At 37.5% G+C, this 14,393-nt stretch overlaps 3 protein-coding genes across 6 annotated transcripts in view; 2 read left to right on the forward strand and 1 right to left on the reverse strand.

Annotated features, from left to right (window-relative positions):
- Positions 1-12,213, reverse strand: part of pdia5 (protein disulfide isomerase family A, member 5) — a 61,554-nt gene extending 49,341 nt beyond the window's left edge. The window contains exons 1-2 of the mRNA XM_065251987.1: positions 12,110-12,213; positions 1,178-1,304 (exon numbers count right to left, since the gene is read on the reverse strand). Of these exons, the coding sequence (XP_065108059.1) occupies positions 1,178-1,304; positions 12,110-12,175 (193 nt within the window). The 5' untranslated portion in view covers positions 12,176-12,213. The remainder of the gene's footprint in view (positions 1-1,177; positions 1,305-12,109) is intronic.
- The window catches only part of hspbap1 (hspb associated protein 1), a 464,289-nt gene that overhangs the window by 148,210 nt on the left and 301,686 nt on the right, over positions 1-14,393 (forward strand). The gene's annotated exons all lie outside the window — the stretch shown is intronic.
- The window catches only part of sema5ba (sema domain, seven thrombospondin repeats (type 1 and type 1-like), transmembrane domain (TM) and short cytoplasmic domain, (semaphorin) 5Ba), a 199,692-nt gene continuing 198,891 nt past the window's right edge, over positions 13,593-14,393 (forward strand). For 3 of the 4 annotated variants that reach the window (XM_065251983.2, XM_065251986.2, XM_065251985.2), the window contains exon 1: positions 13,593-13,723. The gene's annotated coding sequence lies outside the window, so the exon portion shown is untranslated. The remainder of the gene's footprint in view (positions 13,724-14,393) is intronic. The other variant, XM_065251984.2, reaches the window with a different exon arrangement.

Consider the following 14,393-nt stretch of genomic DNA (forward strand, 5'->3'; position numbering starts at 1 on the left):
ATACCCTCAAATTCAATGACTAAATGCGGGGACACATTTCAAGTGAGAGCAAGGTTACATCGAGGGAACTCGCGCTGCGTCACTGCGGTGACACTTTGGGGACGCCTCCAGAGGTAAGTGCGTCTGAATGTGCATATCAAATTCAACCAATGGTGAGGCTTGACGACAAAGACAGCGTGACGCAGGAGCCAGGAAGTATATCGCTATCTGACATATTGCCAAAGACGGCGTTACAGGGAAGTATGGCAAGGGAGACACAGCGTCTCATTCCCTTCTCAGGGAACAACAGTTACATACGTAACCCGAGACGTTTTCATTTGTCAAACACAACTATGCAAAAAAGCATTTTGGTATGAATCAACATCCGCATACAGAAGATATAAGCATTTAAAGCGAACAGTTTAGTATGTGTGCTTGAAAAGTCTAGAATTTTTATGATATTATCCTACACTACACAGGGAATGCTGCATAAAATAGATTCAAGCACTTTCAATGATCTGTATCTTTGTATGTATATTTTCAAAAACTTCCCATGGCCTTGAATTTTTTCACCCAGATTCACAAACTTTCAAGGATTTCAAGGACCAGTGGGAACCCTGACCATTAGGCGGAGTGATTTGCTCGCAGCACCTGAGAAGCCCCGTGGTGAGGAGCAGAGAGAACACGCAATATAGTTCCCTATACGATAAAAGGATGCTTTGTCTCATATGACCTTGTTAATTGTACATTCTGTGACTATACAAATCACAACCTATAAATAGGAAAATGTGGCCGTTATTTTGTCACTTATAGGAGCAGTATGCTAGCTGGAGCCATTTACTTCCAGCCTTTGTGCTAAGCTAGGCTAGCTGAGGGTGCGTCAGATAGAGTTACAGCACACATGGAGATGAAAAGGGTATGTATGGCCTTATCTAACTCTTGGGGACACGGTGAATAAGCTTATCTATTCCCAAAAAGTCAGCGTGTTGCTTTAAAGGTAAACTCTAGCCAAATATCAAAATTACACAAGATGTTGCATGCATGTTAAGAATGTACAACAAGACCGTTAATTTGCAATGCATTGCACCAGTATCACACATACATTATCTGTGTTTTACATAAAAGAGTTTCTGATCAGCTACTAAAGCTGAAACATTTATTGCATCACTAACACTTTAGTAACAAAAAGATGACTAACCTGACTTAGTATACAGGACAAGAACATTAGTTCGGGTCCTGAGAAGTTTCTTGAAATCCTTGTGATCATTGACTTTTTCTATGAGTGGAGACACTTTTACTGCCTGCAGAGCAGATAACACTGTAACCTGAGGAGGACAGAGACACACAGATAGAGATTATCATTCTTCACTGTCAAGAACAAATATCACAGAAGGTTCAAAGCGGTACGCCGAACTGTGTGGCAATATAATTGCTGCAGTTTTGTGAATCCCATCAGTGCGTCAAAACACAATGATATACAGCAAAGCAGCAACAGTCATTAAAGACAAGTGTCAGCATATCATAAGTTGTTGCTTCACATCAGTTTGCCCCAACGTGACTCCTCTACTGATCAGTTATTTTCATGTGCCCTTTAGGAAATTGTAAGCATGAAATGTATTCATTTGATTCATTGTGTTAGCAGCGCAAAAGGTCACGAGTCAGTTCGAAACTAGGAAACACACATATTGATAAAAAATGCATACCTTGCAATGCATACGTCGCTTTTGATTAAAGCATTTGCTAAATATGTAAATGTAAGATTCATTTTTTAATTATGCATTTTATTTGTTTGTATTATAGTGCCTGCAATACAAATCTCACAAAAGAGAACGCTCTGTCTGCGAGACTCTCCATCAATCTTCCCAGCAGACATGTCATTTGGAGTTTGGATGGTGCTAAGCTGATAAAGTGACAAAAGATAAAACCGCTAAAGGAAAATGTCAAGAGCAGACAGACCCGGACAGAGAGTAAACAGAGAGAGACACCGTGAGCCAACCAAGCACACTTTTTGATCTGCTTCATATGCACGCATGCTTAATGTAGAAAGGAAATTACTAAACTGTTGATATCAAATGTTATTTGCACATAACCGGCTGCTTTCAGCTTGAAAGAAATCTGACATCTGATAAGTGAGATTAGAGAGTGGTTTACATCAAATCTTCTTAAAAGGCACATATTATAAAAAAACACTTTTACAAGGTGTTTGAACAAAAATGTGGTTTGGCGGTGTGTGAACACAACAATCCTACAATGGAAAAAAATTTACTCACTCCTTCTTTAATCCACATTAAACCAAAGCAGTCTCTTTAGACATGCTGATTCAATTCTCTTGTTAAAGAGGACACATCACAAAAATCTGACTTTTTCCATGATTAAGTGCTATAATTGGGTCCCCAGTGCTTCTTTCAACTTAGAAAATCTGAAAAAGATCAACCCAGTAACTTAGTTTTGGTAAAACTCATTGAAATTTGTCTCCCCTTGTGATGTCAGTGGGGGATAATACCACCCCTTAATCTGCACTATCCAACCACGGCACTGCCATTTAGTTCAGAGATCAGCTCATTTGCATTTTAAAGGACACACCCAAAAACCACAAATTTTTCTCACACATATAAAGTGGAAATTTTTAACATGCTACAGTATAATAAATTATCTATATGGTATTTTGAGCTAAAACTTCACCTGTGTACTCTGGGGACACTAAAGATTTTTTTACATACTAAAAAAGTGAAATGTCCCTTTTAAAGGGATAGTTCGGCCAAAAACGATATTTAACCCATGATTTACTCACCCCCAAGCTGTCCAAGTTGCATATGTCCATCGTTTTTCAGACAAACACATTTTCGGATATTTTAGAAAATATTTTAGATCTTTCAGTTGAATAAATGTAACGTTATGGGGTCCAGCCATAGTCCACGACCTTCAAGTCCAAAAAAGTCCACGTTCAAATATGTTTGTATAAGCAAATGGCGCGTCAAACTACATCGCTGCAGCAGCGCACATGTCACTGATATAAACGCGAGTTTTGTCTTAGCTTGCTCAGAAAACTTAACAACTATTAGCATTATGTGCGAGAAGAACTCTTTATTTGGCGTCGCAGCTCCTTGTGCTTGCCTAGAGAGACCTCTGCACGCGAGACACCGGCCGGCTGCTGCATGAGGAGAGAGAGAGAGCGCGAGAGAGAGAGCGAGCGCGAGAGAGCGCGAGAGAGCGCGAGAGAGCGAGCAAGAGGACACCTACAGGAAAATGTAATATGTAGCCTAGGAGATGCATTGCATTTTGACGCAATGCACATGCGTCAAACGTTTGCGTACACGTACGAGTAAAACTATACTTTGCAAGGCTGTGCCTTCAACATTCTTGTAAATGTGATGTCACACTGATAAAGCCCTGCCCAAGGCCACTGACTGACTGCTTAATTTTACCTTTAAACTTTTACCTAAAAGCTTTTCTAAATGTTATAATGTCTCTCTCACATCTCTAAATATCTACACACATGTTTTACCCATGGCACGCATACTAAGTATCTTTATCATAGATTCATAAATTACATTTTTAACACAAAAATGAAGAGTGAACTTTCCTTCTCAAAATTAATGTTTCACTTCCTCCCTATGAAAGCACATCGGGGACAGTCAACCTGTGTGACATCCCTGCGGCCCTGGAGCCGGCGTATAAGGATGACAGTCTGGCCTAATTAAAGTCCTGCAAAGCCGGCGGACCTGAGAATTCACAACTTCAATGATTTCAGCCATGATGACAGGAAGAGCAGATGCTGTGATGCATTATGAAGAAATATTAGGGAAACGTACTGAAGAATATAAAAGGATCACTTTACTTTTTTTAGTTGCTGAAGCTCAAAAGCTTTAAAAGTGTCATATAATAAGAAATCAACAACGTTTCAGAGTACAATGTACTACATAAACACAGTGCTGCAAACTAAGTGCTCTTCCGCCATACAATATAGTTCAAATTTTTTATCCGTTCAAAAAATCGTCACGTTTTATTTTGTGCCACCATACTTGTGTAACTACGCATGTAACAGTCTTTTAATAGGTAAAACATGGACGTTTTTGGTGGCTTCTAAATTCATCCCTGTTTGGATCCTAATGAATGAATTGGGCTAGGCTAAATGCTAACACATTCAGACGCCCTGTACAAAGATTAAAGCAACACCAAAGAGTTTTGGCTCTTTGCTCCCCCTACAGGTTAGAAGCGTAATTGTCCATTACCCACTGTCATAAATACTGAGGCATAGCTGGCTCTGATTGGATTGTAGGTCTGCCGTAAAGCAAGTTTTTGTAGTATTCACTCGGACTACAGGACCACTACCCGACGGTTGGAAACTTCTTTAGTGCGGTTTTGGCCGATAGAGGGCTGCAAAGCGAATGTGAAAGTGCCATTCACCCTGTTTAGAGTGGATGAATCACTGAAACTTTTTTGGAAGCGTTATTTTAAGGTAAAAAAAACTCTTTGGTGTTGCTTTAAGTGCATGCATTGAAAGAAAATAGGTATGTATTAATTTGTCTAAGTTGAGGTAAGAACAAGTAAAATATTTTCCTTTAACAAACAAGGATGCATTTGTCTTTCAGTAGAGTACTTTTTTTTTTTATTAAACACGCGGTGCCAGGACATCATTGAGCTTATATAAATGCTTTATCATTCAGCTATAAATGCTTTACTTTAGTGAATCCTTTCATCTGGATTTCATTCAGTTTGTTTATGAAGTCATTGGGTATATTTCTTGGAAAAGGTTTCTTGGAGAAAGCCAGAAAGCTTAGCTGTCGTTTTACAGGTTGGGAAACCTGTTTTTCAGCCAGTGTCGAGTGCTTTGTATTATAAGTGAACTAATAATAGTTATGAAAATAAAAACAATATTTTATTAAAGAAACTTCTACACTGTCAAAAGCATTGTCACTTGGACATGAAGGACCCTTTGAAAAGGTGGGAATATGTACCATTTAAAATATGAATACATTTGCTACTAATATTTGGTACCAGTTTGTACCTCTGTGGTACTATAATATGAACTCTTAAAGGAATATTCTATTTTCTTAAAAGAAAAATCCAGATAATTTACTCACCACCATGTCATCCAAAATGTTGATGTCTTTCTTTGTTCAGTCGAGAAGAAATTATGTTTTTTGAGGAAAACATTGCAGGATTTTTCTCATTTTAATGGACTTTAATAGAGCCCAACATTTATTACTTAACTCAACAATTAACAGTTTTTTTCAACGGAGTTTCAAAGGACTATAAACGATCCCAAACAAGGCGTAAGGGTCTTATCTAAAACGATTGTCATTTTTGACAAGAAAAATAAAAAATATGCTCTTTTAAACCACAACTTTTCGTCTAGGTCCGGTCCAGCGTAAATGCGTAATGAGGTCACGTGTAACATATATAAAACGCACATTTGCGGACCATTGTAAACAATAAACTGACACAAAGACATTAATTAGTATCATTCCACATACAACAATGTCGGAACGGTCCTCTTTCAACACACTTGTAAACACTTGGGCGGAGTTTCGCGTTCGTCCTCTGTGACCTCTTGACGTCATAACGTATTGCGTGGGGTCACTCTGGCGCATAACGACTGGATCTAGACGAGAAGTTGTGGTTTAAAAGTGCATATTTTTTATTTTCCTTGTCAAAAATGACAATCGTTTCGCTAGATAAGACCCTTATGCCTCGTTTGGGATCGTTTATAGTCCTTTGAAACTCCATTGAAAAAAACTGTTAAGTGTTGAGTTAAGTATTAAATGTTGGGCTCTATTAAAGTCCATTAAAATTAGAAAAATCCTGCAATGTTTTCCTCAAAAAACATAATTTCTTCTTGACTGAACAAAGAAAGACATCAACATTTTGGATGACATGGTGGTGAGTAAATTATCTGGATTTTTCTTTTAAGAAAATGTACTATTCCTTTAAGGTGCAAAGATGTAGTTTTTTGAAAGGGTACCACCCCAGTAAAAGCTAGGGACCATTCTAACGATGTATGAATAAGCTATAAATAAACATAATACATTAGAAAAACAAAACTATGATATAATACCTTTTTAAACTGATCTCTATAGTATTTCCCCTGCTACTTTAAACAACCCACTGTATAGTTTAGTCAGGGGCAAAGTACAAAACAGTGATGAGCAACAGGTTGCTTCATCAATGAACTGAACGATCTCATAATCTTGTATGCTTGCACCTAGAACCTGCTCTTCAGGAAGAAGCACTGTTAATGTTACATCACCTAATTAATATTCATGAACCAAGCTAAAAGATTTATAATGTGCCACCCTTACCACCACTTTTCCTATGGATCTCAATCTAAAGTAATCAAACTCACATTTTAGTTCTTACTGACCCCAGAATCCATAAAAGCATAAAACTACACATTCAAATGCTGTGACATTATAAAAGCAGTCTTATCTTTTCTCAAACTAACCCATCTTTTTAACGGATAACATACAGCTCCAGCAAAGAGACAACTGCACCATTCAAGCCTATTCAGAAAAAAAAGAGCCACTGTACAATGTCTATTCACATCAGTATTCTGACCCTGTTTGGTGTTCCGCGTATTCTCCAAACATTCAGTCCATACCTGACAGTCGACCAATAGGACGAGCCCATTACTGTGTGGCAATCATCATGTTCTGTACCTGTTACAAAGACTTCCATTTGGCTTTCCCCGAGCGTTCGTGTTCGACGTGGACATTATCCGAACAATGCAAGCTCTTTCACAAAACTGTCATTGTTATTATCATACACCGAACAGCATTGATGGACAGGCTTGATCGTTTCAATGTCGATCAATGCTAAGTAAATAGAACAGGCTGAAGAAACCACATGCTGTTCATCTGATGAGCAGCTAATACTCGAGGGAGTAGTATGGAGAACATGCAGTGAAGGTACATGGTTGATGGAGGAACAAATTTTTCTGTCTTATTCTAGCTGAGTCTCTTTATTGAGACCTTCTGAAGGAACTCCTCGTGGACTCAATTGGCAGAATCTGCAAATCATTAACTTGCAAATAAACAGTCTGCAATAGATAAATATGACACAGATCACAGCACTTTCACGAGAGTGAAATTATTTTGTTTTCACAAAATTCTGTTTCTTCCTTCCCCATGACGTTCTCAGCAGAAACGAGAAAGGAAATTGGGATTTTAATATAAAATGTGAAATTTTTAAGAGCTGTGTGACATTTGAAGATAATGTGGAGTGCTGCTAGCAAGCATAGTTGCAGGTTATAGTGCATGTGTTATAGTTAAAAAACGAAGAAACAATGTTTTCGGTCATATCTCAAGGCAAGAGTTGACATTAAAATATAAGTTACCCAAAGATACAGATCATCATTTACTCACCCTCGTGGTTTTATGACCCAGCGTTAATTTCATTCTTCCGTGAAATGACTGTCAAGTTAAATCAAGTTTATTTTTATATATATATATATATATATATATATATATATATATATATATAGCGCCTTTGCTTAAAAAGAGCTTTACAGCTAAACCTTACATGTTTCCAGACATCAAGCCAAAGAAAGCTACGTAAGATGTATTAAAGGTGACATAGAATGATTGAACGGGGGATTTATCCTTGTTCTGTGATGTGACATGTAGACAAAAAATGTTTTGTTTGGGTCTGTAATGCATTAGAAGCTTCCTAAAAACCTCTCTCAGATAGCTCTATTAGGGTGGGGGATTTTAAACAATTGGTTTTGCACCTATTTGGCTCCCCCTACTGGCTTAACTTGCAATCTCATTACTGATTGGCTGACTTTGCTGCCACTCAAAAAATGTAGCCAATTATTTTAAAGTGGAGGGGCAGTGAGATGCCTGTGATGTCATAAGCATCAGTTTTTCAGATTGGGCCGTTTTCTGGCTGACATTTCTAAAAGAGGAATTTCTATGAGACTGAGATGTTCAGCATGTCTAGCACTTTTTGTATGTTTGTGAATGCGGGTAGACTACCATTATTCAACAAAGACAAGGTAAAACCTTTTTTTCATTTTCTGTCCCCTTTAAATTTAACATTATGCTAGGCAGAATGTCTGAGCCTCTTTTCTTTATACAAGAACAGTTAAAAGGCGCATATTATGCAACATCCACTTTCACAAGCTGTTTGCACATACATTGGCAAGAAAAAGTATGTGAACCTTTTGGAACTTCATAGTGGTCTGAATAAATTTGTTGATCTGATATTTATCGGAGTCAAAGGTATTGACAAACATAATGTGTCTAAAAATAATAACACAAAAATTCTGATCTTTCATGTCTTTATTGAGAACAACCAAAAAACTAAAAAAAAAAAAAGTATGTGAACCCTTGAGTTAATGACCTAAAAAAAAACTAATTGGAGTCAGGTTTTAGCACACTTGGAGTCTAGTACGTTTGAAGGTGTGGACTACATTTACTTTGACTGATAAAACCCCTCAAGCTTTTGGAGTTTGCTCTGCACAAGAAAAACACACTTATGTGAGCCATGCCTCACCAAAAAGAGCTTTCAGAGGAGTTACGATCAAGAATTGTTGCTTTACATAAAGCTGGAAAGGGTTATAAAGTAATATAGAAGAAATTCACCAGTCTACAGTTGGGCAAACAATCTACAAATCGAGACGCTTTGGGACTGTTGCTACTCTACCAAGAAGTGGGCACCCAGTCAAAATAACACCAAAAGCACAACGAAGACTCATCAATGAGTTAAAAAAACAACTCCGAATGACAGCCAAAGATTAAAAAGGCATCATTGGAACTTGCTAACATCTCTGTTCATGAGTCTACAATACGTAAACACTGAACAAGCAGGGTACAGCAGGACAACATGAAGCCACTGCTTACCAATAAGAACATTGTTGCATGCCTGAAGTTTGCAAAAGAGCATATTGACACTCCACAGCGATATTGGCAAAAATGTTTTGTGGACTGATGAAACTAAGATTAAACTATTTGGAAAAAATACCCAGCGCTACATCTGGCGTAGAAAGGGCACGGCATATCATCATGAAAACATCATCCCAACTGTAAAGTATGGTGGAGGAAACAGCATGATTTAAGCCTGTTTTGGTGCATCAGGGCCTGGCAAGCTTGCAATCTTTGAGGGGAAGATGAATTCCCTAGTATATCAGGCAGTTTTTCAGGATAATGTGAGAATGTCTGTATGTCAGCTGCAACTGTGTAGTAGGTGGGTGATGCAACAGGACAACGACCCAAAACACCAGGACAAGTCCACAACAGAATGGCTTCAGAAAAACAAAATCCGCTTTTTTGAGTGGCCAAGTCAGAGCCCAGACCTCAACCCAATAGAGATGCTATGGATTGACTTGAAGAGTGTCATACACATGAGACGTCCAAAAATATAACAGAGCCGCAGCAATTCTGCCAGGAAGAATGGGCTAAAATTCCTCCACAACGATGTGCAGGTCTGGTCCACAGCTACAGGAAGCACCTGGTTGAGGTTATTGCTGCTTGGGGGGTCAACCAGTTATTAATTCTAAGGGTTCACTTACTTTTTTCATTGCCATTTTGAATGTTAAATGAGTGTGTTCAATAAAGACATGAATTTTTTGACACAGTATGTGTCGTCAATACCCTTGACTTTGATGAAGGTCAGATCACATTTATGACAAATTTATTCAGAAAACCATGACATTCCAAAAGGTTCACATACTTTTTCTTGCCACTGTAAATGTGTGCTGGCAGATTGTGAACACAACCACCGTACAATGAAAAAAAAACACCCATCTCTCGTTTTTTAATACCTATTAAACCAGAGCAGCCTCATTAGACATGCTGTTTTGATTCTCTTGTTAATGTGATGTCACATGAACAAAGAACCGCCCACAGCAACTGACTGACTGTTTAACTTTACCCAAAAGCTTTTCTAAATGTGTTTGTTTGCAAGTTATAGCACTAATGTAGCTAAGATGCTGTTGTCTCAGACTATATTCACAGGTATCAGATCAATTTTTAACCAAAAGCCATAGCTCATTTGCATTTAAAGGTAAACACATGAAAAAAAGGATTTTTTTTAGGCTAAAACATTCTCATGGATGCTTGTAAACATATTACTCTGTGTGCACACAAAAACAAAGTGAATATTATTTTGCATTGTGTTATTCGTGGATAAAACCTTTGCACGATAAACAACAACAAAAACAACATTTCTTTCTGCCATTTTTCAACCATGCTGAATAACTACTACTGCTCTTTACCCGGAAGTCTCAAATACACAGATGGCTATAATACTCTCTTGCACTTTCTGATACAACCAAACGTGTCAGTAAGCTCTTTGCGTCATGCAAATTTCCCACTCAAGCTGAATTTTTTTAATTTGCGAGGAAGCCGCGATTGGGGCAAATATCGTACATTCGAGGCAATCACATTGACCAAATTTGCATATTTGCATTGCCTTTGTGTACTCAATATTTTTAAATAATTTAATGAGTTTTTTGTGTGCACACTATTACAATTAGATGACAATAGGATATGTGTTGGTACTTATAAACAAGACCTAGTTAAAATTATTTCATATACTTAAAGCTCTAAATAACACTGAATATAGTTTATCAATTTAATTATTTGCAGTATGGACACCTCGCGCATCTGCGCACAGCACGGGAAACATTTTGCACAGCATGGACAATACTTAAACACTAAAAATGATCTATCATACACATCGCTGCAAAAACATCTTGCTTAATCAGCATGCGCTATGCATACATCACAATTCTGCATAAGAAACCGCATCTCATTTTCACTTTTAGTGCCTCACAGATTCAGCACAAACTGCTTTTAGCCAAACTCCCTGCTTCAACCTGCTGAGCCGAACAACACGAGGGGCTGTGAATCTGCAAATCTGTCATGAATCGTGCATAATTCACAAATACACAGAAATGAGTCCACTCCAGAATTTTCAATGGGTCTATGAGTCAAACGTGCCCACACACCGTCCCAGACAGCCAAGTTCAATTAGTCGCTGTAGTTCACCACCATGGGTAGCTACAGTATCTCCATCCAAATGGATGTGGGGCGTTAGGTGTGCGAGTTAGTTGCATGCCTGTAATCACAATTAGGAGATTTGATAATTTCCTCTGACAAGCGGGAGGGCTTGAGGGAAGAACAGAACAGATAACAGAAAGTGGTTTCCCCCGCCCAACCATGACAAAGTCCATACAGTCATGGAGAGTACCTTTGTTTGCTATGGCAGGCGCAAAACAGGATGTGAGACACGAAAGCTCCTGCATTATGAAAGTTGACTGACGTGGCAGACCCACTATTTGACTATGATTTTGGGTGCATTATGCATTTTTTTGAGTCTCAAACAATTTGTGAAACTGGGGAGGGTGGAGCATTTTAAACTAAAGCAAATGAAGTGGTTAACAAGCTCATTTTTGCACTGTTAAACAAGGAATAAAGTGCAAATGTACAAAATAAAAAATGTTAACAGTAAACATCATGTAATTCCTAGCTGCGAAATAAAATATATTCAAATTTTCAGTTGCATGAGTCATATGCATGTTGCATTGAGTCAAACACTGGTCCATCACGTACCATTGTTTACTACAGTAACCACTGTTTACGATATAATCTGTTGTAAAATCACAGTAACCACAAATTTACTATGGTCTTACTGCAATAACCAAAGTTTAACCATGATAACTGTAGTTAAACTATACAATGGTAATCAATCTGAACAAATACATGGTTACTATCTTTTTAATAAGTAAAACAATGGTTAATTGTCCTAATGCATGCTGAAAAATGACTGCTACAATAGTTTAAAAGCACATCTGACGTGACTAAATTGAACATTTTATAGGAGCATTTACAAAGATGTAAATCACAGATCAGCAGACAGTGCACCCTTGTGCCAATCGTATTGTACCAAAAAACAAGACCTGCTAAAACTATAATGAATGAGACTGAATTATCTGATTGATCTTAAGTGTGTGTGTGTGTGCCTGTGTGTGATCTCCTGTCAACTTTAAGCCACGGCTGCAAGGGAGATAGAAGATCATTCCCTTTTGTTTCGTTTTCGTATAACGCCAAATATACAACAACTATCCGACGAGCTTCTTTCGTATTAATGATCATATAAACCCATACATTTATTTGGAAAGACTCACCAACGTTAATAAAATGAACATTTCGATCTGTATCCTATGTCTCCCGTATCGGTTCCCAGAAGCCATGATGCCGCTGCCACGTCTGTCTGCGCAGGCGCAATCCATTTTCCTCCGATCCCTAAGGAACGCAATGCATCATGGGAAATGTAGTGTAGCGTGAAACGATACTTTTAAACTCGTAAAGTTTGCATGTCTGTGATTTACATACTTGTAAGTGTGCGTTCAAGCGTGTCGGATATGTAAATCAGTCAGTAATGTTGTAGAGGTGCGTTAGGGGCGTAATGCAAATTAAACAAAAGCAATAAATCACAACAGTCGTAACTAACAGTGACGTTTATAACAGGGATGAATTAGGGAAATAACAGCATGATTACGACAGCAGCAATAACAAAATGACAATTTAAATAAATGAATGCTTAATAAATGGATATATTTGTATTAATAATAATAATCACGTTAAAAATAAAGTAACAAAATAGTCCAAGTAAATTTGCCTATGCAGGCAGTTCATAGTAAAAAAAAAAAGAAAAATTCGGCTATAAAATTGACTAATTTATTTTTCAGGTCGTTTAAAGGTAAGTTCCTCAGTAGCCTATGCCACAACTGTTACATAAACATATTTGTATATGTTAATATTGTTTTGTTTTTATTATGTCTCGCTTGCCTGCGTAATGTATTTATAATACACTTAGGTATTGTGTAATGTTTGGTCATGTCAGACACACTGATCTGTCACTGCCACCACCTGGATGTGACAGTGGTGCCACACAAATATTTTAACTGTGCCAAGATGCTTTGCCATCACCATAAACAGTGTTTGGACCATAGGCTATCATACTGTATGTTTTTAAATAGGACAAAACGTTTTAGCAGTCCAGCCAATTGGCAACCTTAATTTTCAAAAACACTATTTAAATGTCCACTGATATTTACATATAGCTAATATATATTAAATATCATTTTAATTTTTAAGAGATTTGTAATAGGCTACCATGCTGGTCTGGTCATGCAATCATTATAACGAATATAAAGTACTTTTTTATTACTGATGCCATCACTGTACCATGTTGTAGCACAGTACACTTAATAAAGCGTATATTTATTAACTGCACTGAAAATTATGAAATCATTTGAAAACTATACTACGGCACATAAGTGTGGTCTTGGTTGTAACACTGTGAGCTAACACTCCAAACGGTTAATTGATTGCCATGGTACCTCACAGATTCTAGGGACAAACCATTCAGCTGAATATAGGGGTGTTGCTGAATCCCCAAAACATGTAATGTTATTCATTTGTAATAAGTCATCAGACTAGTTGCTAATACAGAAACTAGTTGCTATCACATAAACTTAACAGGTTTTTGCATCTTTTAATGAAAATATTAGATGTTCATTCTAGAGTTTGCACCCCTTTTCGTTTGAATTTCATGTGCTCTTGTGTAGTAGCCGCCTCTCTCCAGCACAGCGCAGTAAAGCAGCTGCAGGTCTCTCAGTGGAAGTCATTCACAGAAACGGGATACAGCACAGGAGATACGGAAAGCGGAGATTGCGCTTTACGCGTTGCGTTTTATATACGATACACTTTTCTTCACTGCATCAGGACATCCGAAGGTAAAACCTCTTTTATTTACTTGCTACGCCTGTCTATCTGGTTATTTTTAAAAACAGCCTTAACGTTTTGGAGTGGGATGAGAGTGTGAAGTACTTTTGTAACTTCAAAGTTATGTGTCCAGATGATAAAATAAACTCATCCGATATATACATCTGAAGAGATGCGATATGGTCACTGTGATGTGTCTTTCACATCAGTTTTTTGGATATGATTCATATTTTAGGGACTCGTTTTTTCGTTCAATTTAATGCAAAACATTAAATTCCTTTATTTATTCATGAATTTACTTTAATTAGAAACTTTGTGTCTGTCAAGTTTTAATGTAGGCTATTTGAGCATTATTATTATTAAAGGCATCATTAATTCATGAACGGATATTATCTTAAACCTTAATAAACAAACGCCGTATTAGGAATGTTTATGTAAACATTGCAAAAAATGTAAACTTTTTATCCAAACAAAGAATAAACATTCGCGTTGACCAGTACAGTACGGTTTTCCTTTACCCTGACACGGATTTACTCGCAGCTCACGTCCTATCCAGGATCCGAGGAATTTTTCTTTGGATTTGTATCGTACGCCATCCGAAGCTCTCTGAAGCAGTTACTCTATTCATCTCCCTCTATCTACTTATCACTTGCTTTATATTGCTTGACACATGAGGGGTTC

Source organism: Paramisgurnus dabryanus, chromosome 15 (genome assembly GCF_030506205.2).
Source record: "Paramisgurnus dabryanus chromosome 15, PD_genome_1.1, whole genome shotgun sequence".
Classification (NCBI taxonomy): Eukaryota; Metazoa; Chordata; class Actinopteri; order Cypriniformes; family Cobitidae; genus Paramisgurnus; species Paramisgurnus dabryanus.